This window comes from Diplodia corticola (assembly GCF_001883845.1).
Source record: "Diplodia corticola strain CBS 112549 chromosome Unknown scaffold60, whole genome shotgun sequence".
NCBI lineage: Eukaryota > Fungi > Ascomycota > Dothideomycetes > Botryosphaeriales > Botryosphaeriaceae > Diplodia > Diplodia corticola.
The window spans coordinates 189430-212862 of NW_017971539.1; the positions used below are offsets into that span (position 1 = coordinate 189430).

General features: G+C 59.4%; 9 protein-coding genes across 9 annotated transcripts; 3 read left to right on the forward strand and 6 right to left on the reverse strand.

Moving 5' to 3' along the window:
* Positions 1–655: 655 nt before the first annotated feature.
* Positions 656–1602, forward strand: BKCO1_6000057 (uncharacterized protein; the record flags this gene model as incomplete). The annotated part of the gene is made up of 2 exons (XM_020277723.1): positions 656–1465; positions 1524–1602. Coding segments are annotated over 2 exons (889 nt in total), but the record flags the coding sequence as incomplete, so codon positions are not given.
* An 866-nt stretch (positions 1603–2468) lies between these two features.
* BKCO1_6000058 (cytochrome p450) lies at positions 2469–4590 on the reverse strand (the record flags this gene model as incomplete). The annotated part of the gene is made up of 3 exons (XM_020277724.1): positions 2469–3209; positions 3277–3506; positions 3630–4590. 3 exons carry the CDS (start codon positions 4588–4590, stop codon positions 2469–2471), a joined length of 1932 nt encoding a protein of 643 aa, XP_020126712.1.
* A 1040-nt stretch (positions 4591–5630) lies between these two features.
* BKCO1_6000059 (aldehyde dehydrogenase) lies at positions 5631–7396 on the reverse strand (the record flags this gene model as incomplete). Its single annotated transcript, XM_020277725.1, has 3 exons — positions 5631–6530; positions 6639–7084; positions 7183–7396. 3 exons carry the CDS (start codon positions 7394–7396, stop codon positions 5631–5633), a joined length of 1560 nt encoding a protein of 519 aa, XP_020126713.1.
* A 2554-nt stretch (positions 7397–9950) lies between these two features.
* Positions 9951–11246, reverse strand: BKCO1_6000060 (retinol dehydrogenase; the record flags this gene model as incomplete). Its single annotated transcript, XM_020277727.1, has 4 exons — positions 9951–10090; positions 10150–10284; positions 10413–11102; positions 11162–11246. 4 exons carry the CDS (start codon positions 11244–11246, stop codon positions 9951–9953), a joined length of 1050 nt encoding a protein of 349 aa, XP_020126734.1.
* A 678-nt stretch (positions 11247–11924) lies between these two features.
* BKCO1_6000061 (salicylate hydroxylase) lies at positions 11925–13344 on the forward strand (the record flags this gene model as incomplete). Its single annotated transcript, XM_020277728.1, has 3 exons — positions 11925–11991; positions 12045–12475; positions 12532–13344. 3 exons carry the CDS (start codon positions 11925–11927, stop codon positions 13342–13344), a joined length of 1311 nt encoding a protein of 436 aa, XP_020126733.1.
* A 249-nt stretch (positions 13345–13593) lies between these two features.
* BKCO1_6000062 (mfs sp sugar:h+ symporter) lies at positions 13594–15557 on the reverse strand (the record flags this gene model as incomplete). The annotated part of the gene is made up of 8 exons (XM_020277729.1): positions 13594–13749; positions 13803–13967; positions 14020–14124; positions 14177–14286; positions 14333–14491; positions 14549–15169; positions 15242–15356; positions 15417–15557. The coding sequence occupies 8 exons, from the start codon at positions 15555–15557 to the stop codon at positions 13594–13596; spliced, it is 1572 nt and encodes a 523-aa protein (XP_020126732.1).
* A 677-nt stretch (positions 15558–16234) lies between these two features.
* BKCO1_6000063 (cytochrome p450) lies at positions 16235–18535 on the forward strand (the record flags this gene model as incomplete). Its single annotated transcript, XM_020277730.1, has 7 exons — positions 16235–16414; positions 16477–16641; positions 16692–16819; positions 16874–17301; positions 17383–17418; positions 17495–18302; positions 18367–18535. 7 exons carry the CDS (start codon positions 16235–16237, stop codon positions 18533–18535), a joined length of 1914 nt encoding a protein of 637 aa, XP_020126731.1.
* A 1699-nt stretch (positions 18536–20234) lies between these two features.
* On the reverse strand, positions 20235–21741 carry BKCO1_6000064 (mannan endo-alpha-mannosidase; the record flags this gene model as incomplete). Its single annotated transcript, XM_020277731.1, has 3 exons — positions 20235–20831; positions 20897–21600; positions 21660–21741. The coding sequence occupies 3 exons, from the start codon at positions 21739–21741 to the stop codon at positions 20235–20237; spliced, it is 1383 nt and encodes a 460-aa protein (XP_020126738.1).
* Positions 21742–22912: 1171 nt separating this feature from the next.
* BKCO1_6000065 (uncharacterized protein) lies at positions 22913–23357 on the reverse strand (the record flags this gene model as incomplete). Its single annotated transcript, XM_020277732.1, has 2 exons — positions 22913–23103; positions 23159–23357. 2 exons carry the CDS (start codon positions 23355–23357, stop codon positions 22913–22915), a joined length of 390 nt encoding a protein of 129 aa, XP_020126737.1.
* Between the last annotated feature and the right edge of the window lie 76 nt (positions 23358–23433).

Consider the following 23433-nt stretch of genomic DNA (forward strand, 5'->3'; position numbering starts at 1 on the left):
AGATTGGAGTAGTATTAAGTAGTTTTGAATACGGAGCTAAACCTAATTGGGACGTGACTTGGCGGGTCCCACTGCCGCCTGGGAGGGTTTGACTTGTGAGATAATCTTTACGCGAAAAATCTCTGTCCGTTGCGACAAGAATACTCGTGCTCTTGAAACCTTGATTTCGCGCTGCCTTTGCCCCGATGGCTTCATGTTTCGCAGGGTGAAATCCGTGCGGCTATGTTGGCAGGAGCCCCGCTCGACCGCTCCAAGGCTGGCTGACCGGTGGTCAGCATGCGTAGCACAACAACAAGGCTCCAGCGCATTTGGCAAGGGATTGGCTCTCGTTAGCAAGCACTGGAGCCCCGCCCTTTCAGCTGTGGTAGGGGTCTGGTAAAAGCGGTGAGACCATCTTGGCAGCCGTCTATGAATCTAGCACTACCCCCAAGGCTGCTTCAGCACCTGCTTGTCTTCCCTTCCAGCTCTATCCCCAATCATATCGCTCTCTGGCTTTTCTGCCGCTTTCCCACCCATCCGACCCGGTCACACCAAAGCTACGGCCTTGCATCCGCTCGCCCTTTTTGCACTGTCGTGGCGCAACATCGTCCAATCGCTTCTTGTGATCATGGACGAATCCTGGTCGGTTTTTTTTTTAGTACTGACTTAGAAAAAGGGCGAGGGCAGCCCGCCTGCATGGGAATCAGCACGGCCTTTTCGGGACATTCGAGGAGCCGCATCCTATCGGATATTCCTCCAATTGGCCAGAATACGGGACGAATTCTGGGACCGAGACAACAGACGTGTGGGACAACACCACCGAGAGTTTCCCACGGAGTGACTCTGCAACCGCAGGCTACCAAGATAATCCCTGGTTCCCGAGCCAAACCCTAGCTACTTGCGACCCTCTGCTGACCCAATTTTCCACCGATGAGTGGCCAAATGCGTCTACGGGACCGGCGGATCAAGGCATCGATGGCTCTATGCTCGAGGGTACACCAAATCCTTTTGGAGTTCAAGCTTTCAACTTGAATTCTAGCCATGATCTCGGTTCAAACCAACTGAACGACGAGATCTTCAAGGGCTATGAGCATCTGCTGCTCCCGTCTGCCACCGATGAGTGGGATGCGCCAATGCCTGAAGCCGTACCCAGGCTCACTACGGGACTGGCGGGAGGCATCGATGGCTTTACGCTTGAGGGTCTACCAAATTCTTTTGGAGTTCAAGCTTCCAACTGGAATTTCAGTGCTGATCTCGGTTCCAACCAACTGGACGACGGGATCTCCAATGGCCATGAGCCGGCCAAGGCGGCTGAGACGCGCCCTTCCGAACAGCATACTGTCACGCCAACCTCAGGCCCTTCTTATCGCCAAATGCCTGGTTCGACGAACGCGGATTTCTCAACATCAAATCGTTGTTCTTGCAACCTTCGCTTCGGGAGTTGGACGAAATTGGACGAACACCTTCTACTTACCGGGCACCATCGGTATGGCTGCCAGGTTATGGACTGCGGCTTTACATGCGAACGATACAAAACAATGCAGGGACATACACGTGGTGCTCATCCAGAGCTTCGAACATGCCGCCAGTGCCAAGCGGCCTTTCCCAACATCCCTAGTCTAGGCAACCATGCATCCTTAACCGGCCATGCATCCTTCTACTGTCCGGAAGAAGGCTGTGGGAAGACATATTCTCGCTTCGATGTCTTCCTACGACACCAATATACCCATAGATCCGATGTCCAACGCTTCCCGTGCCCGCACTGCAGGAGGCACCGTGGGGTCGACGGTTTCAAGCGCAAGGACCATCTGACTCAGCACTTGCGGAACTACCACCACATCGGGGTGGACGAACAGAAAACCACCCGTGCCCGATCCTGCCCACACGAAGGCTGCTCGGAGTGGCGACCGGAAGGAACGCGGAACCGGGAACATGCTTTCCAAAAGAGCTCCGATTACATCACACACATGAGGAAGGTCCACAAGGAATCAGAATTTCCCTGCACGGAGTCAGGCTGCGAACGCACTGGACCCAAAGGCTACTTCCGGAAGAGAGATCTCCTGAAGCACAAGTTGAAGGAGCATGGAATCCCGATTGAGTGAGGATGCACTCTCTTCAGCCGGTAGGTACTACTCAGAGACTGAAGTCAACAGGTTGGCTGATCATTACTTTCAGTGAAACCCCGAGAGCCGTGCTACAGCAACAAAAAGCATGGTGATTCCAATAACCAGATTGTCATATTCCGTACTTTAGTTTTGCTCTTCTCGCGTTCCTTTGCGTCGTCTTTTTTTGTGGAAAAGGTCAAAGATATCAAAACAGTAACGACACGATTTCGGACTATAGGCGTTAGGTAGCAATGCACTTCCTCTTTTAAAAACGGTTCTACCGACTTGTGTCTCAAGATACCGCGCCGCTGCCGACAACCACTCTTTGCACCCGCATCATCCCCCGCATCTGCCAAAACACCATGTCACCAAGCCCCATTTACTTTACTTTCCGCCCCCCCTCTCCCTCTCCCTCTCCCTAAAACACAGCCTCAACCGCCCACACCCCAAAGTGAAATGATCCGCACTCCCTCCCAACAGCTCCGCGCCATCCTCCCCCTCCGCCAAGCCCACCTCAAACGCCGCCACCACCCCCGCCACCACCATCCGCAGCTCCATCATCGCCAACGGCTTCCCCACGCACGCATACGTCCCCAAGCCAAACGGCGCGTACGCCTTGGCATCGCGCACCCACCCTTTCTTCCCCTTCCCCTTCTTTCCCTCCTTCCGCTCCTCGTCATTGTCGTCATCGTCGTTGTCGTCGTCGTCGTTGTACCACCGCTCCGGACAAAACTCGTCGGGCTCGACGTACGCGGCGGGCGAGCGGCCGATGACGTAGGCCGGGCACCACACGACGGTGTTGCCGGGGATGTGCGTGCCCGAGGGCAGGGTGAGGCCGGCGGGGGGCGTGAGGCGCTGGAGGGCGGAGGGGACGGGCGGGTGGAGGCGGAGGGTTTCGGCGATGAGGGCGTTGAGGTGGGGGAGGGTGAGGAGGGTGCGGTGGGGGGGGGATCTTCGCGGTGGTTTGGGAGGAGGGGTCGGGCATGTGTGGGCGGAGCTCGGCGAGGAGGGTGGCTTGGTGGTGCGGCGCGGCGGCGAGGTGGTAGAAGATGTGGGTGAGGGTGCTGGAGGTGGTGTCGCTGGGGAGGGGAGGGGAATCAGGGTTAGTGGGTTGGTTGGTTTGGGCTAAGAGTTGATGGTGGGGAGGACGGGATTGGGGAGGGGATAGGGTCGAGTGCGGGTGGGGGTGTACGTACCTCCCGGCGACGATGATCAGTCTCGAGTCGGCCTGCAGCATCCTCAGCTCGCGGTCGGAGAGCTGCTTGTCCTTGACGGGCTCGATGAGCGCCGACATGATGTCCGGGTCCTCGGGCTTCGTCTTCATGCGCTCCTCGAGCTGGTCCGAGCAGTAGTTGATGAACTTCCAGTACCCGGCCGCGACGCCGGGAATGGCGGCCAGCGTGCGGAAAGCCCACGGCGGCACTGTGAAACCAGCCAGTCAGCACACCCGCATAACCCGTCGCATCACATAGGGAAAAGAAAGAGACCGCGCGCATGAGACGCAAAAAAAAAGACGCAAAAAGAAAGAAGAAAAAAAGCACCCACACATGAACCCCATCGGCCTCATCCCCTCCTCCAGCAACCCAATCGCCCAATGCCCCTTTCCCCCCTCGACGCAGCCAAACCCCTTCCCAAACGCCAACTCCCCCATAACATCATACGCAAACCACGCAAACCACTCCCTCGCATCGACCCCCTCCTTCTTCTCCCCCTCCCCCTCCCCCGCCTTCCCCCCCACCTTCCCCCCCATCGCCTCCCTCAACCCCCCCACCAACCCCTCCACCCTCGCTCCCACCCTCCGCTCATACCCCGCCAAGACCTTCCCCCCCGCCGCAAACGCCCTGCCCCACACCTTCCTCCTGGCATCGTGATATCCCCTGTCGCGCGCCGTGTGCATGCTCGTCAGCGGCCTGTCGTTGTCGTACCACGGCGCCTTCGTGCAACTGCTGCCCGCGCCGTAGACGAGCGGCACGGCGGCGGGGTCGGCGACGGAGAGCTCGGCGGTGCCGACGCGGACGATGGGGCCGTGGCGCGCGTGCAGGGCGGCGAGGGTTTTGTGGGCTTGGGGGATGAGTTTGGTGTGTTTGCTGGGGTTGTTGGGGGTGGAGGGTTTGTTGGGGACGCGGTGGAGGACGTGCAGGGGGAGGTAGAAGGAGGTGAGGCGGGCGAGGAAGGGGCCGGGGAAGGCGTGGAGAGGGTGGAGCGGGGTGGCGCGGTAGGTGAGGAGGGAGGCGTAGAGGCCGAGGAGGTGGGTGGCGAGGAGGGAGGCGGCGGGTTTGGCGGCGGCGGCGAGGTGGTGGGGGGAGGGGAAGGGAGAGGGGGAGGCGGATGCTTCTGACGCTGTGCGGGCGAGGATGAAGACGGCGGTGGCGTAGGCGAGGAGGTAGAGTTGCATGTAGCGGACGGCGTGGAGGTGGTGTTCGGAGCGGTTGAAGTAGGCGACGTGGGAGACTACGCCGAGCAGGGCGGCTGCGCCGTAGGCGAAGATGGGTGTACTCCCGTCCATCGTGAGGGGTGTTCAAGAAGATTGCCTGGCTGGAATGGAGGGAAGTGAGAGAGTGAGTGAGAGATGGAGAGAGACTGTGCGTGTGTCTTTAATATATTTCTTTTCATGCACGGTGGATGCTGTGCGACAGACGGCGGATACCCCTCTTCTTCCGAGGCCAAAGTGCGTGCAGGGTAGTTGAAGGGCAAGTGTCGCACCGAGGGAGTAGGGACGAGAGAATTGCCAAATAGAAGCGTGATGGAATAGCCTATTGGTGCGGACAGCGGGGAAGGTACCTCGAAATGGTATTGGCGTTGGAGGACATCGGTGCTGAGGTCGAGCTACTCCACTTGCGGTCCGCCGCGGGGGTTGGTGTGGGTTGATGCGTAGACTCTAGGTGACATCAAGATAAGCTTTGCCGGAAGTGGTCCGATTGACGTTCAGAAAAAGCTGACGGTTAAACAACACAGAGTTTAAAGTCATTCCAAAATCAGGGCGCTAGTACGAGCGATGGCCAAAAATGGTAACTTGGAAGTACGCGGACCAGGCGCAAGCGCGAATACCCCGCCGCTCCTGTTCAAGCATCCCCTTCAGGGTCTGGCAAGACGTAAAACGTCCACCATGCTGCCGGTCAATCAAATGCCAAGAATGAGACGCATAGGTGACACACTGGGCATCTGACAGTCCTACGTCTGCCCAGGCGGAGAAGTGGAGATGATGAGTTTCAGCAAACAGCTGCAGTCAGAAATACCTGACCAGCACAAACATGGCTACGTGTTGACCCACCGTACAACCCCAGAGCCGATCAATGCGGGGAAGCACACCAGCCGAGTCAGCCACGCAAGCATCAGCTCTTGACTACGTCGTACCTCCAGATCGGGAATGTGCTCTCTTTTGGCTTTCCCTTTCCTTGTCCAGCTGGCCCAAACACTTCGACCTCAAGGATCCGTGAACCTCGTGACCTCATCGATTTGCCATCATATCCACTCAGAGTCTAAACAGTCCTGCTACCCTTTCGGCCCGTCTCGGAATCGAGACAGGCGTGCTGGGCAGAAGGCAGCTCAAAGCCTAATCAGCACCGTCTTCTCCTCCAAGAAGTTCCCCAGGCTGTGGGTCAGCCCTTCCCTGCCGAGACCGCTCGCCTTGTAGCCGCCAAAGGGCATGTCGTCGACGAGGGTCGGGCTGCTACAGTTGACGCCGACGGTGCCGCTCTCGAGGGCCTGGGCCATGCGGATGGCGCGGCTGATGTCCTTTGTGTAGACGGACGCGTATAGGCCGTACTCGGTGTCGTTTGCGCGGCGGACGGCCTCCTCCTCGGTCTTGAAGACGCCGATGATGACGACGGGGCCGAAGATCTCCTCGCGGGCGGGGCGCGAGTCGTCGGGCAGGTCGGTGAAGATGTGCGGGCCGACGAAGAAGCCGCCGCCCTCTTTATTCACTGATGCGTCGCCGCCCAGCAGCATGGTGGCGCCGGCGTCCTTGGCCAGCTGGATGTAGCTGGTGACGGACTCGTACTGGGCGGCGTCGGCCAGCGGGCCCATCTGCACGGCGTCGTCGTCGGCCCTGCCGACGCGCACGGCGGCGTAGCGGTCGCGGAAGCGGGCCTGGAAGTCGGCGGCGACGGCCTCGTGCACGAGGATGCGGCTGTTGGCCATGCAGATCTGGCCCGAGTTCAGCGTCATGCTGAACTGCGTGTCGGCGGCGGCGCGGTCGAGGTCGGCGTCGTCGAAGATGATGGCGGGCGACTTGCCGCCCAGCTCGAGGTGCACGTTCTTGAGGTTCGACCGCGCCGCCGCCTCGCAGATGAGCCTGCCCGTGCGGCCGGATCCGGTGAAGGACAGCACGCGTACGTCCATGTGCGAGGACAGCGTCGCGCCGGACGTCTGGCCGTGGCCGTGCAGGACGTTGATGACCCCGGGCGGGAACCCGGCTTGGTCGATGAGCCCGGCGATGTAGGCCGACTGTGTGAATCGTCTCGTCAGCATCCGTCACTCCTCCCATCAGAACGTGTCGAAAAAAGAAAGAAAAAAGAAGGAAGGAAGAAAGAAAGAAAGAAAAACACCACGCACCGTCAACGGCGCCTTCTCGCTGCTCTTCAAAACCACCGCATTCCCCGCCGCCACCATGGGCGCGACCTTGGACCCGAAAAACACGGCCGGCCCGTTCCACGGGATGATGGCGGCCGCCACGCCAAACGGCTGCCGCAGCGTCATGGCCAGCATGCCCGGCGTGCGCACGCTCGTCGCCCCCTGCGCCTGCGCGCCCCACCCGTGCGCCGCGAACGCCTCGAAGCTGCCCGCGCAGTGCTCCGCGTCGAAGTACGCGCCCAGCGGCCGCCCCATGCTCGAAGCCTCGAGCGCCGCCATGCGCGTCTGCGACTCGTTTGTCCGCAGCAGCGCTGCGAGTTTCTTCATCGGGACGCCGCGCTCTGTTGGGGAGAGGGCGGCCCAGGAGGGCTGGGCTGCTTTGGCGGCGGCGACGGCGGCGTTGGTGTCGGCGGTGGTGGCTTCGAAGACTGGGGAGGGGGGGAGGTGGTGAGTGGTTTTTTTTCCTTTTTTTCTCTCTCTCTTTTTCCTTATTGCGGGAGGGACGCGGGGGTGGGGGTGGGCTTACCATCGGCGACGTGCTCGCGAGTCGAGGGCGAGAAGAGCTTGAATGTCTTTTTATCGGAGGACTCGACGAACTGGACGGCCAGGGGCGTTAGTGTATGGCTGGTGGAAGAAGATGGCCACGGCTGGCGGGGGAAGGACGAGGGACTTGCCTTGCCGTTTATGTAGAGCCGGGTCTCAATCTTCTGCGGCCCGCCATTGCTTCCATCAGCAGCCATATTGAAGATCGATCGAGCGGGGAATAGAGGAGGGGTTATGGGGGTTGGATTGCGCAGGAGAAAGAGAGCTTCAAGTCCCCAATTTAAACACCCCGCTGTCCAGCGACGTAGTGCTTATTTCTGACGAGCAGCCCCGCAGCAATCTAAAACACCAAGGCCCCAAAATCTGCAGTGCTGACTCTCCACGACGCTCCTTCGACAGAAAGCAGCCCATGCATGCGACAGGGATCAAGACCTGCACCTGCCCGAGTCGTCCATGTCTAAGCCCCGGGAAGACGGGGACGCGGGTGAGCATGCGTGCCAGTTGACGGCGTGTCCCGGGAGTCCCGGCCGCCTAGCGATGGGAAAAATCATGGCCTGATGATTATTACCGCAGTCGTACAGTGAGTGTATCAGGTGTTTGTGGATCAGATAGACTTGGCGCCCAGACGGGTCTCCGTTTTCGCCGTCTTAAGTCCGGCATAGGTACGACTCTCTTCTCAGGTATGAGTGTGATGGAGTTGGCATGTTGTGCGTCGTCAGCATCCATGTTAAGAGCCCCTAGCGTGGCGCCATATCGAAAGTTTAACGGTAGGTAGGAGGAAGGATCCGTTGCCTGCGTCGGCACCTGGCTACTGCTTACACGAGCGCTAACGCAGCTAAGTAAGTCTAGGTAAGCGACCGACTTGACCACCACGAAGAACCCACCCGACGACTGTCAAAGCCAAGCCTTCTGTGCTGAGGGTCCGATTGGTGGGGTTCCAGGCACACACAAGCCTGCCGGGTTTCTTGCTGGGTTGCTTCCTTCCCCGCGCGATTACTCAGAAGTGGGGAGTGAGCGGGCGTGCAGACGGTTCAGCTGTGGGTCAACGAATGTTCATCAGTTGGTGTGCATATAAATTTGCTCTTGATGCCGGAGCACCATATGTGCAGCAGAAAATGTGAGCGCTTGCACAAAAGAGGAGTGCGTTGGTTCGGCATCTTGAAAACTGAGGCCGGGGCTATTCGTCTGAAACCCAGTCTCACTTGCTATCTGCACATGGAAGAGCTTTCTTCCATCTTTCCATCTCTTTGTTCCCGTTTATTTCGCTCCGAATGTGAAACAATTGCGCACTATCTCCTCCCCTTCTCTCGCAGTTCGTGCTATCATGCTGCACGTATCCGCCGGGCCACCTTCCTCTTCGGCAGTTCGGCTTGCGTCCATGGTCGTACACGTAATGCGGAAATCCGAGGAATTCTGTTACTGGTCGAAAGGCTCCGGCCGTCAAAGGTGCCTTGCGTTTTGGTCATTGTGGCTCAGAAAGCTAGTTCTGTAGGCATGTACCGCAGCGAGTGTGTCCGCAGTTCAGGCACTGAGTCGTGTAGGGGCCCTGGTTCTCTGCCCAGCACTTGCAGCACGTCTGTCTGATGCATTAGATATAAACAAGGTTGAAAAACATGTTGCAGTTCGGCGTAAATCATCTCACTTACCCACGAGCCAGGAGTAGCCGCGTCAGCCGGCATGCTGGACACGGCATCGCCACGGCCATCTTGCCTGGAAGTGTGACCGTTGTTTGATGCGGGGGTTTGCTCTTGCCGCCATATCGTATGCCTGGTGGGATTCATGACTGCCTTTGGGGTGAGCACTCTCGTGGAGGCTGGTGAAGATTTTCCTATTTGTATCGGTGCCTACCAGGAAAAGATCTGGTCGGGTCTGGAGGAATGTGGTTTCACTCGGCTTCTTGAGCTCCCCGTAGCCTGTGGACGCAGGAAGCCTGAGCTAAAACGGTTGCGTTATGTGTTACACTCGTGCTGGATCAGCCTCTGATATGACTGGTAGTCTATGTGCTGGCCTCCTTATGCGAGACAACGGACCTTGCATGTGTTGGGATAAGTTGTGAGAGGCAAGAAGGCTGAGGAGGGCAGAGACACGGTTTTGACCAATGGAAATTTGGGACTGGCGACAGGGTCTGTTGAAAGGCTGCTTCAAAATACTCGGCGTTTCATCGTCTTGCTTGTTAAATAAACCTTCACGTTTCCCGCACGGACCAGTTCATGATACAACGCGCGCAGGGTGACGATTGCTGGAACTCGCACGATAGCGGTTTTGGGCAGGCGCTGTGATGAATTTGTACAAGTCAGGGCTTGATTTCCGTATCTGACATGCTCAAAGGGTCCCATGACTGGACCTGCGACGATATTTAGCAAGGCTGACCCATGGGAGGGAGAAGACCTGCCGAATGGCTGTCCTGAGGTGTTCGGCTGGGCGTTCCAGGCCAATGAGAAGCGGGATGCGCGTGAAACAAGCGTCCAGCAGCCGTAGGGCTTCATGTCAAATTTGCAGCGACGGCGGGAACCCTGCAAAAGCCCATGGTGAGACACGAGCTGCCCAATCACGTCCGTGCTCGCCCTGGGGCGCGAGATAATCATCTTCGGTGATAGCATTTTCTCCGGAGCCACGCAATTCTATCGGTAGCATGTGACTCTTTCATTTCCATAGCCTCTGACAACTTTCGTAGAGGGTCGCGTCAGCTCCAACCTTGTTCGGCCCCTAGGCGAACGTCCAGCCGGCCGCTTATCAGTTGCCCGTACCACTTCAAGCCCTCGGCGGCAGGTCGAACTTCTGCTTGACCAGCTCTTCACTCAGACTCCAAAGCTTTTCGGCCAGCGCGGGATCCGTCGCGTACGGAGGCGGTTCGTGATACTGGCAATCGGAAAGGAAACTACCCGACGGTTCTGCCAGCGCGCATCAGCCATGGACACGCATCTCGGTTCCAGCAAAACAACAAACTCACCGTTGAGAGCAGGGTCAAACGCCGCAACGATCATCGTCGACGCCCCCTCGTCCGGGCTCTTGAACTCCTTCGCCCCGCCCGCAATCGCCTCGTACCCTTCCTCATCCAAGTCTCTGCTCAAGTTCGTCCAGATGGCTGTACACGAAAACAATCCGTCAGCAAACAGGAGCCTTCCCACACAGTAGTCTCCGCTCAGCCACCACCCAGATTCCCGACGAAGGGGGTAGGCAAGGGGAAAAGAGAGAGCAAGGAAAGAGACTCACCCCCCGGGTGCAGCGCCACGGCCACGACGCCGCTCTCCTTCAACCGGCGCGTCAGCTCGACGGCGAAGAGCACCTGGGCCGACTTGCTCTGGCCGTAGGCGATGAAGCCGCGGTAGCCGTCGATGTTGGCGGCAAACGCCTTGGGGAGCTTCTCGGGGGCCTTGCCGCGCTCCTCGGGCGGGATGTCCGAGTCGTCGAGCGCGCCCTCGAGGTTGTAGTCGTGGAAGCGGACGGGCGAGATGTAGACGCCGAAGCTAGACACGTTGACGACGCGCGGGCCGGATGCGGACGACGACGATGGCGACGCCGCGGCGGCGGCCAGCAGCTTCGGCGCCAGCAGGTTTGTTAGTAGGAACGGGCCGAGGTGGTTGGTGGCGAACTGGCCCTCGATGCCCTCGGGCGAGGTGCGGCGCGTGCGCGTCATGACGCCTGCGTTGTTGATGATGACGTCCAGGCGGGGGACGAGGTCGGAGATTTTGGCGGCGGCGGCGCGCACCGAGGCCTGCGAGAGCAGGTCCACGGTCACGGTGGCGACGGGGGTCGCGGGCTGGACGGAGCGGATCTCGTCGGCGACGTAGTCGAGGCTGGAGGGGGTGCGCGAGGCGAGGATGAGGAGGGCGGGGCCCTGGGCGGCGATGGCGAGGGCGGTGGCCTCGCCGAGCGAGTTGCGCGAGATGCCCGTCACGAGGACTGTGAGGTGTTGGCGGGTGGTTGGCGTGGGTGTGGAGGAGGGAAGTGAGAGGTAGTACCGTATCGGCCTTTGATCTGCTTGCTGAACGCTATCGCCACGTCCGTGGCCTTGGTCTTGGGACCCCATTCCGGATAGGATGTCATGTTTTCTTTTCTTTAGGTAGGTTGACTATCTGCAGTGAGAGAGATAAGATGGCGCAGCACGATCAATTGGAAGAGACCGGGAAAGAGAGTTTTATAGCAATCCTGATGATAGTGGAATCGTTCCCGCAACCTTAATACCCTGGTAATCTCGGAAACGCGCCATGTTCGTAGTAGAAAGTGTGCGGATGTCGTTCTCCCTGGTCCCCGAAGATGGTCAGCTCTACACGGGAGGTGCGTCTCCGTCCGGCTGTGCCTGCCCTGGCCAACGCCGATCTGCGCCGTCGTCTCCCTCAACACCATCCAAGCAAAAACTCGGCACCATCAATCCGAAACCACCGTCGGCCGCAGCGGGAGGAGCCTTGGGACAGCACGGGGCGCTGATGCGGGGTTAGAGGCGGCAAGTGGCGGCAAGTGGCGGTAAGTGGCGGCAGGTGGCGGCAGGTGGCGGCAAGTGGGGTGCTCGCATGCGCTGTACCCTAGACTCGTGTCCTCACCCACCCCCTTGCATGAGCCTCGAGACGTCATACCGGCAATCGTCCGTCTCTCCCTGAGCCGGATGGACGAAGCCGGCATAGTAAGCATCCGGAAGCCGTCATGTACGAAAAGCCTGGTAGAGCCATGTGCAGGACCAGTACCACCCAGCTGCTTCTCGTCACCAATTTGGAATCCTAAAACACGATGGGCGAGAACCACCAGAGCAATCCCCGCCCCAAGACCGGAATCGATGTCATCGTCGTAGGCGCAGGTAGGCAGCTCGCTCAAGCATCCCAAGAAACAACCAACCTGACTCTCCCGCAGGCTTCGGCGGCCTCACCGCCGCCATCGAATGCCACCGCCAAGGCCACAATGTCCGAATATACGAGTCGTTCCCGGAGCTCAAATCGCTTGGCGACATCATCTCCTTCGGGCCCAACGCCGGCCGCATCTTCTACCGCTGGGGCACCCACCGCGAGGGCGAGGTCGCCGACCGCATGCGCCCGCTCAGCATCGACCTCACCCACCACGGCTTCCGCATCCACAAGTACACCGGCGAGCACATCATCACCCAGCGCGCCCCGCCGCGCGTTAAGGAGAGCCCCGTCTTCAATGGCCACCGCGGCGAGCTGCATACCGTCGTCTTCGAGCACGCCCGCGATGAGCTGGGCATCCCCATTCACCTGGGCCAGCGCATCGTCGAGTATTTCGAGGATGGCGAGAAGGCGGGCATCGTGCTGCAGGGCGGGGAGAAGGTGCGTTTGCTTCTACTTTACCGAGAGAGAGTCCCACTAAGTGGCCCCACCGCCAGGCCACAGCCGACGTCGTCCTCGGCGCCGACGGCGTGCGCTCCAAAGCCCGCGAGCTGGTGCTGGGCTACGACGACAAGCCCAAGAGCAGCGGCTACGCCGTCTGGCGCGCGTGGTTCCCGTCGACGGCCATGCTCGCCGACCCGCGCACCCGCCACTTCTGCGCCCACGGCGACACCTTCAACGGCTGGATCGGCCCGGACGTGCACTTCCTCTTCAGCACCCTCAAGGGCGGCGCCGACTGCTGCTGGGTGCTGACGCACCGCGACGACGCCGACATCGACGAGTCGTGGTCGTTCCCCGGCCGCCTGGACGACGTCTTCGCCGTGCTCGACGGCTGGGATCCCATGTGCAAGGCCATCGTCGAGAAGACGCCGAGCCTGGTCGACTGGAAGCTGGTCTACAGAGACCCGCTGCCGACGTGGGTCAGCAAGGGCGGCAGGATCGCCCTGCTGGGCGACTCGGCCCATCCGTTTTTGCCCACGAGCACCCAGGGCGCGACCCAGGCCATGGAGGACGGCGTGACGGTCGCCGTGGCGCTGAGGAGGGCGGGCAAGGCGAATGTGCCCTTGGCCATGCGCGCGTATCAGGAAATCAGGTATGACAGGGTGAAGGCGGTGCAGAAGACGGGCGAGACCACGAGGGATATGTGGCACAAGACGGACTGGGAGAAGGTGAAGGAGGATCCGACGAGCATTCAGCTCCCACGCGAGGATTGGATCTTCGAGTTCGATGCCGAGAAGCATGCCGAAGACGTCTTTGACGACGTGGCCCAGAAGCTTGGAGCATCTGTTGATGCGAGACCATCGCTCTAGTATGTTGTATGGTTTAAGTCAACAATACCGGGATTTGAGCCGGCATTTGCTGCTCATGCGTTCTGCCCTGCAACCCGATTTACCAGGCGGCCGTGCTCACGCTCGCCATGCCTTGGAACATCACAGGCAGCTTTCCCTGAATGACAGGGACTGATTCAGATTTCCTTCGGGCATGTCATCTACTTCACCTCGACGGTGACGGCTAAAGCTAACCATTACTCGCAAACACCTGACGCAATGAAGAGCCTCCTAGTTGGCGCTAGCGGTCGCTTCCGCCGTACTCTTCTCGTTCGAGTAGATGTCCTCGATTCTCTCAACCGAGGTTTTGCTCCCGCCGTGGTGCTCGTGGACCCGGCCAGTGCAGACATACTTCCTGAACTTGCGGGCTGGGAGGCGCATCTCAAACTGCGACACAGACTCAGTGCATGCACACAAACACTCAAAATCGGGTCACTCACCATTTCGTCAATTTCCTCGAGTGTGCGGTTCTTGACTTCGGGCAAGAAGAAGTAGACCCAAACAACGGTGAGGAAGCACGACGGCGCCCAGATGTAGCCGTACTTCGGCCCCCAGTTGAGGCTGTCGGGATTGATGAAGTACGGGGCGGTGAAGGTAGCCAGCCACTGAAGCCGTCAGTAACGCAGTATGACGGAAGGATCCATCTTGTCCACTTACAGCCCCGAGGAAGCCAATAGATGCGGCGATGCCGAATGTGTAAGAGCGTAGTCTCTGGGAGGGGAGCTCGCCGCCCGAGAGCCAAGCATAGGTGGCAACCATGCCCTGCATCTGTCAGAACAGCAATCCAGAAAGCTTACGGTGAGGATGCTCTTACGTTGTACCCGATGATGTAGACGACCGAGAGTCCCACGATGACCTTGCCCGTCTGGACAGTTCCCGGCTGAACAGTGTAAACCACAGCTATGATGAGCTGCGTAGCGCCACCTGGTCACCATCAGCCATGTGTCTTCGTAAAGCGGAAGAAACTTACACAGGAACATTCCGACCATCAAGAAGACACGCCTGCGTCCAAACTTTGAGATGACGAGAGTATTGCCAACGATGGCAACAACACCCACACCGGTCAAGATGCAGGAGTTGCGGAACGCATCCCCTATGTGCGCCATCTCAAAGAAGTAGGTGCCGTACGCTAGCCCTCTGGTCAGCTCTGTGGCTCCTCGACCGGAGCATGCAGGAAGAAACTCACCGATCATATACATGGCGCCCGACGCCGCCTGGGTGGAAATCGCACAAACGGCAATCACCGTCCTCCGGCGATCCACCGGGTTCCTCCACAAATCATGTATCGCGGTACCGGTCGCCAGCGTCTCCTCGATCCTAATGGCCTCCTCAATCTCGACCATCTCCCTATCCGCCATCTCCCTATCCGGCCGCAGCCACAGCAGCGCCTTGCGCGCCTCCTCCCTCCGCCCCCGCTGCAGCAGCCAGCGCGGGCTCTCGGGCACGAAGAACAAGCCCGCAAACATGACGCACGGCAGCACGTAGACGACGCCGAGCGGGATCATGTACGCGGCGCGGCCGGGCAGGGTCGCGGTGGCGTTGTCGACGACGGTGCCGACGAGCGTGCCGACGGACGTCCACCACTGGAAGGCGGCGAGCGCCACGCCCCGGTACCGCGCCGGCGCGCTCTCCTGCAGGTACAGCTGCGAGAAGGTCATGAAGACGCCGTTGGCCAGCCCGAGGATGAAGCGACCCGCGTACAGCCCCCCGATCGACGTCGTGCCCATCATCACGGCGTTGGCCGCCACGCACGTCGCGCACGCGGCCCAGATGGCCATTTTGCGGCCCATGATGGTGGCGACGGGGCCTTTTTGGCCGGGCAATCGAGGTCAGCTATCACCGAAATGTTTGTTTCTGTGGATACTGGGGGCTTACTTACCGGCTGTGGAGGAGCTGATGAAGGCGCCCAGTGTCATCAGCGATGATATCAGCTGCTGGCGTCCGGTCGAGATGTTGTAACCGATTGCCACGGTTGGGTCTTTGTGGCCGAAAACCTGCCTGTCGTGTCAGTCGATGACACCTCTGTATACCCCGACGGCCTTTGAGGATTTTACCGCGAGGAAACCTGGCATGGCCTGTAGACCACCGATGAGGCCGAAGTCTAGTCCATACTGGAAGGGGCACATCGTTATGAGCAAGCACGCGGCAAGCATCTTCCAGTGTGCCCAGAGGCTGTCGTCCTTGGGCGTCGTCATTTCGACGGCCGGTGATGGATGGTGATGGAGAGTAGGTGGACTGTGTTGACGGTGGGAGTGATAGAGTTTTGCTCTACCTGTTGCGAGGACAACACCCCGAGCAAGGCACAGCCAAATAAGGACCGAGCTCAGTTTCTGGGACCAGCCTCCCTACGTTTCCGAGCCTATTTTGCGGGGGATCTGGGGTAATGCTTCCGACAAGGATACAGTGGGGCACTATGAGCTCAGATGCTGCAGACACTCTATCGTGGCAGGGTCATAGACGCCCAATGCCCAGGTGACCACGGTCAATCGCACTGAGACGGCAGGGCGTGGCCTGTTGCTGGCAGGGAAGGAGGTGAAGTCGGCATTGCTTTTGGAAAACCGGCAGTCGATCTGTTCCAAGTTATGCAACGCGGCTGTGACGCACAACGTATGACAAGCATCCCAGGTGGGACGATACAGTGGCTTCTGTTGCCTCTTCTGTCGTGTATGACGAAGAATGGCTGGTTTATCTGGTCTCAGCGGTTGTTATCCCACGGTCTGGCCATAATACAAGCCTCTTGAACTACTAGCAGCATGGGGTCAAGAGTCATTTTCACATCCCTGTTATATTGTTCTTCCAAGGCAGCGAGAAGCGACGATAAGCCGGTCGGACAATAACCCCCTGCAGACTTCCCCGCAAACTGTTTGGACAGATGGAGTATGGCGTCCGCCACCCCACACTTTACCCGGCTGCAAGCTCCGCTACATATGGATGGGCATGTGTCGACGTGTGGGGTGTCTGGCGTATCCTGTCGCATGGCTTACAAAAAGCATCAACTGCCGTCGGCAGTTTGCATCCGGAAGACAACCGAGGAGACGCCCAGCCGGTTTATGTAGGGACACCACCAGCTCGCACAGGCGTGTGTGAGAGCTGCCATAGCTCAAGCTGTTTTAGGTGGTTTTCCGGGCTGCGGACCAAGTCGCTCCTGTTGCAACCCCACTCAGCTCAGCAAGCATGATTGAGATACTCATCCAGCACCCAGTATGGGCTTCGGCCTGTGCGGCGTTGCTCATTCTACTCGTGGATTATGCCCACATGCTGTATCTGAGATCAAAGATGGTATCTCGTGCCCAAGTGCAACACTGAGGAAACGCTAATCACCATGGCAGCCCCCTGGTCCGTTTCCATGGCCCATCGTCGGAAACACTTTTCAACTTCCGGACAGCAAACCTTGGATATATTTCGAACAGCTCTCGCGTCGCTACGAGTCGCCTTTGCTGACGTACTGGATTGGACGGTGAGCGCTTCGACTCGAGAGCGTGCTTCACTTTGCTAAGACACCACTTGCTAGCAATCCGACGGTCTGGATCAACGATGCCTGGACTGCGTCGGAGCTTCTGGACAAGCGGGCTAGCATCTACTGTTCGCGGCCGCGGATGCTGGTGTTTGCGGAGCTGGGCATGGGGCAAAAGAACCTCCTCAACATGTACACGGACACGCAGGCCGGGCGCGACCGATGGCGGATCCATCGCAAACTGATGCACGCGGGCGTCGGCATCCAGCAGGTGCGCAAGTACCGCTCGTTCCAGGACAACGAGAGCAAGGTCGTGGCCCTGGACCTCCTGTCAAGCCCGGACAAGTTCGTGGAGCACTTCGAACGCTACGCCACCAGCGTGGTGAGCATCATCGCATTCGGCCGGCGTGTGGCGAGCTCCAAGGACCCCATCATCACCGAGGTCATCGCCGCCATGCATCATGCCGCCGCCCTCAACGTGCCCGGTACGTACGGCCCCGTCTTAGTGTCGAACCCTCCCACCAAATCCAAGAGCCCTGCCAGCTGACAGCCGCAACGTACTACAGGCAAAACCTTCCCCATGCTCATGGAAACATTCCCCTGTAAGCCTTCCACCCACCCTCCCTGATCCCTCTCCCTCCCACCCCCACACACTTACCCCCACACCCAAACACACAGTCCTCGCCCGCATCCCCACCCCCCTCGCGCCCTGGAAACACGGCCTCGGCTCTCGCCGCACCCGCACCGGCGCCCACAAATTCTTCTATGCCCTCGCCCACGAAGCCGCCACCACCACCGCCACGCAGCCCAACAACAACCACGCCGCCGACAGCTTCGCCACCCACCTCGTCCACCACGCAGCCCCCGCCCACGCCCTCGACGCCGAAGAAGTCTCCTCCCTAACCGGCAACCTCTTCGGCGCCGGGTCCGACACGTCCTCCTCCACACTAATCACCTTCGTGCTCGCGTGCTGCGCCTTCCCCCGCGCGCTCCCCCGCGCCTGGGACGAGCTCGACCGGGTCGTCGGGCACGGGCGGAGCCCCGGCGCCGAGGACGAGCAAGAACTGGTGTACGTGCGGGCGTTCGTGCGGGAGGTGCTGCGGTGGCGCAGCGTGGCGGTGATTGGCGGGCAGCCGCACGCGCCGGTGCGGGACGATTACTTTGGGGGGTGGCTGATCCCGCGGGGGGCGTGGGTGCAGGGGAACGTGTGGGCGATTCATCATCATGAGAGGGAGTTTCCGGAGCCGGATCGGTTCGCGCCGGAGAGGTTTTTGGAGGGCGGCGGCGAGGGGGAGGGGTTGAAGAGGCCGTTTCCGGGGGAGCGCGGGTACATGACGTTTGGGTGGGGGAGGAGGGTGTGTTCGGGGCAGGCGTTGGCGGAGCAGGGGACGTGGTTGAGTGTGGCGAGGATGTTGTGGGGGTTTCGGATCGAGAAGGCGAGGGATGCGGAGGGGAGGGAGGTTCCGGTGGATATTTTCGACTATACGTACGTGAGGGTTCCGGGTGGTTCGATTGTGGGTTGGGTGCTGACTTGATCACTTGTGTTGCAGGGACGGCCTCAATTGGAGGCCTCGGCCTTTCAAATGTAGCTTCACGCCGCGGAGTCCGGAGATCTTGCAGACGATTGAGAGGGAGGGGAAGCAGGCGTTGCGGGACCTGGAGGAGTACGCTGGCACGACTGAGTACAGGATGTCGCAGTTTGCGAAGAGAAAGCAGTAGGGTGTTGTGCGGGGAGCCTGATGGCAACTCGAGGGGTCCAAATGATGAGATATCGGTTTTGTGGCCAAGACTGTTTGTGAAGGGCTTTGCAAGCGTTTCGATAGAACAGACAAGGTATCAATATACACGGGTCTTTGTACCCCGTCCCTCTACCCTTGCCGTCTGTTTGTCCTCGTCTTGTAGCGTCACATCTGCGTCTCCTTTGAGTAGTTGCTGTGCCATCTCAATCGACGCATTTCTTTCCTTGAGCAACCAGTGCAATGGGGGTTCTCCAATCTGGTCCTGTACGAGTCAATTCATATCTTGGTCCATCACCAGAGCTCCCGGGGGTACTACCACTCAGATACTTGTTCTAGAAAGCAGGATGAGTCAAGCTGCGCACGATGTTGCTCACGCCCATGATAAAGTGTCCCCATTTCGGGCCCAAGATCCCACGTAGGCTATTCCGGGATTTTGCGCGCGCGACAGTGTTCGCATGCCGGAAGATCCGCTGAGGAGTCCAAAATCCAGTCCAGAGTCGTGTTGGCTATTTCGTCGTCGTCGATGGGCCGCGTGCGGCATTCGTAGGCAGACATGCCACAAAACAGGGATTGCATCCGACATGGTATCGAGGGCGCCCGATATCGTGTCGTTGGATTTCTCTGGCGGCCACGAACAGCTTGGTAAGCACTCGGAATGCTGTTCAAACGATATTGACGGTCTCCGGAGCGAGTATCGTGGAGGCGTTGACCATTCGACAGATGACGCTGAATCGGCCGATGACACACACCATCGACGTTGATACGGCATTCGTGATGGCGAGTACTGATGGTGAAGATGGCCGGGTCCGACTTCGTTCGTCCTGCTTCTGAGTTGAAAGTATCCAAACCCCTTCTCGGAGAGTCAATCCCATGCTCACGTGCATGAGGCATGAGGCTGATGATAAGCAAAGAGGAACGATACCGACAAGCAGGGGCGCTCGCTAGGCGCTGCCTGGCCGAGCCTGACTCGTGAAAGCCTGCCCTGCGCACATTAATAATGCGGCTCAAAACAAGGGCTGCCCAGAGGCAGGGGACGGGCTCAGAAGGCCAGACGGCCGTCGACTTGGCGCAGACGTAGCCGGACGATCATCCGCCTCGATCAAGGCTGGAGTAGAGTAACCAAAATGATCGAGCTGCAGATTATGATCAGTCAGCCATGGAGACTACTCTGTCCGAAAAAGACGGGTCGAAGAGTTCGGCGCATGCCTCACTGAATCACTTCGTATCAGTGGATGCACGCCCTTTCACAAAAAGCGTACATGCCACGCGTCGCACATGTCTCGAAAGATCCATGGCGCTGAAGGGGATGCATAGGTGCAGGGAAGACTGTGTATATTTTGCAACATTTTTGCCAAGGCAATCGTGAATACCTGATTGCGGACACGCCAACGAGCGCCCCGCCTTTGGTGTAAAGCTCCCATATCCTACTCTCTTTGGTCCACTTCGATCGCTGTAAAACAGTGTGATGGTGCATCTGTCCAGCGTGGCAGGCGTATGCAAAAAAACAAACCAATAGGTCGAGACAAAAAGTCAAAAGCCCTCAGATCATCACATCAACAAAATGGGTATGTGTGAGAAAAGAGAAGAAAGGAAAAGAAAGAAAAAACGCCCTCTACGCCTCCCCCAGCCATGTGACGCCGCAAAAAAACGCAACAACGACAACAACAACGACACCACACTCATAACTCGGACATCAACATCCAATACGCGCCCGCCAGCATACTCCCCATGACCACGAAAGTCAGTATCGCCGCACCGATCCGATCGGCCGTGCCCACGGGATCCACGTCCTCGGTCGGCGTGAACGGGCTCGCCAACCCGGCGTCGGGATCGCCCTCGCTGGTGCCACCAGTACTATTCGTCACGGGGCCGGGGATGACGTCGACGAGGGCGGTGCCGATCATCTCGAGGGCGGCCATGTTCTCGCCGAGGCCGGTGCTGGAGGCGGCGTCGAAGCCGCCCTGGGTCCAGCGCAGGCTGCACTCGGCGGTGCCGTCGCCCTTGTCGGCGCACGCGAGCGCCGCCGCCTCGCGCGAGGGCTCGAGGTAAGGGCCCATCAGGTCGGCGGACCAGGGGGCGACTTTGATGGCGGCGGCCATCCAGCGCGCGAGGTAGGCTTTGAAGGTGCGTTGGTCGATGTTGCAGGTGCCGCCGGTTTCGCAGGCGGTTTCGACCATGATTTTGGTGTCGGACGCGAAGAAGACGGAGAGGCCGGCGACGATGCCCGTGACGCGCTCTTTCCAGACGTTTTCCGTGTCGCCTGTTTCTTCGGCCGTCTGCGGGGGAGGGAGGTGAGTATGTTTTTCCTTCTCTTTTTTCTCCGGCGTGGTAGGGGACTTACGACGTTCCACATTGTGGCGGCTCCGTGGAGGAAGATGCCGGCGTTGTAGGTCCATTGGGTGCGGTCGAATTTGGTGCAGTTGATGGTGGAGTCGGAGCCGTCGTAGAAGTGGTATTCCGAGTTGATCAGGCCGAGGTTGTAGATCCAGGTCCAGGCCTTCTCGGCGCTGTCGGCATAGGTCGAGTTGCCCGTGTACCTGGCCAGGCGCGAGGCGATGTTGAAGAAGCAGCCCTGGGTGATGGTGTTCTTGTACGTGTAGCCGGCGTTGAAGCTGTAAATCTGCCATCTCAAGCCGCCGCCGCACGTCGACTGGTCCCAGCGCAGGGACTGGGTCGTGTAGACGGCCTGGGCCAGGGCGAGCCAGCCGGGCTGGCCTTCGGGCGGGTCGGGGAACTTGCTTTCGGCGGCTGACATGGCGGCCATTCCCCAGAAGCCTTGGTCGTCGTTTCCTAATGATTTGGACTGGTTGGCGGGCATGTAGTCGGCGTTGTCGCCCATCTGGTGGATCATTCCCTGCTGGACCCAGTCGTTGTATTGGTCGTCGCCCGTGTAGTGCCAGTAGTCGATGAGGGAGCCGAACATGGCGCCGCACTGCCACCAGTGGTAAGGATCGGGCAAGTTGCCAGGCACGTCTCCCACCCGGTATCCGTGGTACCAATCAGTCATGCCCTTGGCGATGGGCTTCATTGCTTGCTTGATGGCATCTGGGGTGGTATTGTCAGCAACACTGTGCACCGGAAAAGGCTGATCGGGTGATTCGAACCTGTGCTGGTCCAGTCGACATCAAGAGCTTGTGCAGCAGGTGCGGCCAGAAGGGCCGCGAGAGCAGCGTCGTAAAACTTCATGTCCAAGTGCAAGATTAAAATTATTCGGGTCCAAACGCGTCGTCGCAAAGGAATGACAGGGTTGCAAAGGGAGCGACTGTGGGTGAGTATTGTTCACGACGGCGGGGAAAAAGGAGCGGACGTGACCAAACGGCCAAGAGTCAAGGTTGCGGGCGAGCATCGATTATAGATTCGGGGACATGAGAGCTGGACCAAGCGCCATATTCGCTAAAGGAGGTAAGAGGGCGGTGTTGCCAAGCTGCCGAGCAAAGCAGAGAGCTCCTTCATACAGGGATACGAATCCGAAACTGGTCGACGGGGCAAGTTAAAAAGACGCTTTCTCCCAGCCGCGGGCGAGCGAGAATACGACGCCAGTTTCGCCGTTCGCATACGAGTCGACAAGCGCGGCCTCACGGTGCTGCAACGACGGGGCGACGACGCCAGCACCGCCCAAACGCCAAGGCTCCGCCGGGGACGAACAGGTGGCCAAGAGAACGGTCTCCACCTCATTCAGCAGAGGGTGGCGCATACAGCAGTGGTTTTCAGGAGACGGGTCTCGGAGGCGCGGAGGGCCAAGGCCGGGCAAATGAGCGTCAGGCGCAGCCAAATGGGTTGCCAGCGCGGAAGCAGATAAGGTGCGCCAAGTACGGCGCTTGGACGCTGCTCAAGCAGCAAGTGAGAATACCAAGACAATGGCGGCGCGTACCAAGACCGCATATTAGTGGATTACGTGGTCGGGAGACATGGCGGATGCTGGATGCACTTGTACATACGTTGCGAGTCAGCGCGGCTTGGTTCATCAGAGGTGAGGGCGAGAGATCAAGACAGATCAAGATGGGCAGGGTAGGTATGCCTCCGCACGGGTGCTCCCGACTGCAGCGTCGGGCGCCGGGGTTGGTGGTACGCTTGGAGGCTAGTCCGGCTCCGTGAGTCCGTCCTTGTAGGCGCCGCAACAATAGGGGGCTTGCACACAGTCAGGCCGGCTTCCCGGGAGATTGGGCCAAGTCGCGCTGCAAGACACATGTGGCTGGCTCTTTGGCTTCGGGAGCAGTGCGGGGGTGGGGTTGTGAGATGCGAGATGCGCATCGGGAACGGAAGGGCCAGCGATGACAGATCCTGCGCGTCACGTGCACTGGCCCCAGCCTTGCCCATCTCTTCAGTTGCAGAAGCAGTCAATCGATTTGATGTCTCATCAGTTGCCCTTCAGCGTGGCCACAACGCTCAGCAGGGGAGCGGCGAACAGGCAGACCAGCGGCGCGTACTCGCCCACCTTCACGTACCCCACCCCGCTGACCACCCCCATGATGGTCGTGGCTGCCAGTGCCACCATTTCCTCGGTCGTCTGCGGGCCCCCGGTGCGCGCCCATTGCCAGTTCAGAGCAGCTTCACGACACAGAGTCAGCGTTCGACATGCTTGGACGGCTGGCGGTTGACATACCCAAAGCCAGAAGAGAGGCGTTGAAATAGTTCCACGTGCCCTGCGCTCCCACCCGGCCGACGTTGTTGTCGCGGCTTGTCGCCGTGGGGATGCTGTTGAGTGCCGGATGCACCGTCTTGAACCCCATCAACGTGTGCCCCGCGATGGATATGACGTCGAGGGCGGCCGCCGTCTTGAAGAGGAGCTCGGTGCTGGCCATGGTGGATTGGATGTGTGGTGTTGCGGCATGTGGGTCTCCGGTCGATTCTTCGCTTGACGACAACAAAATCCAAGTC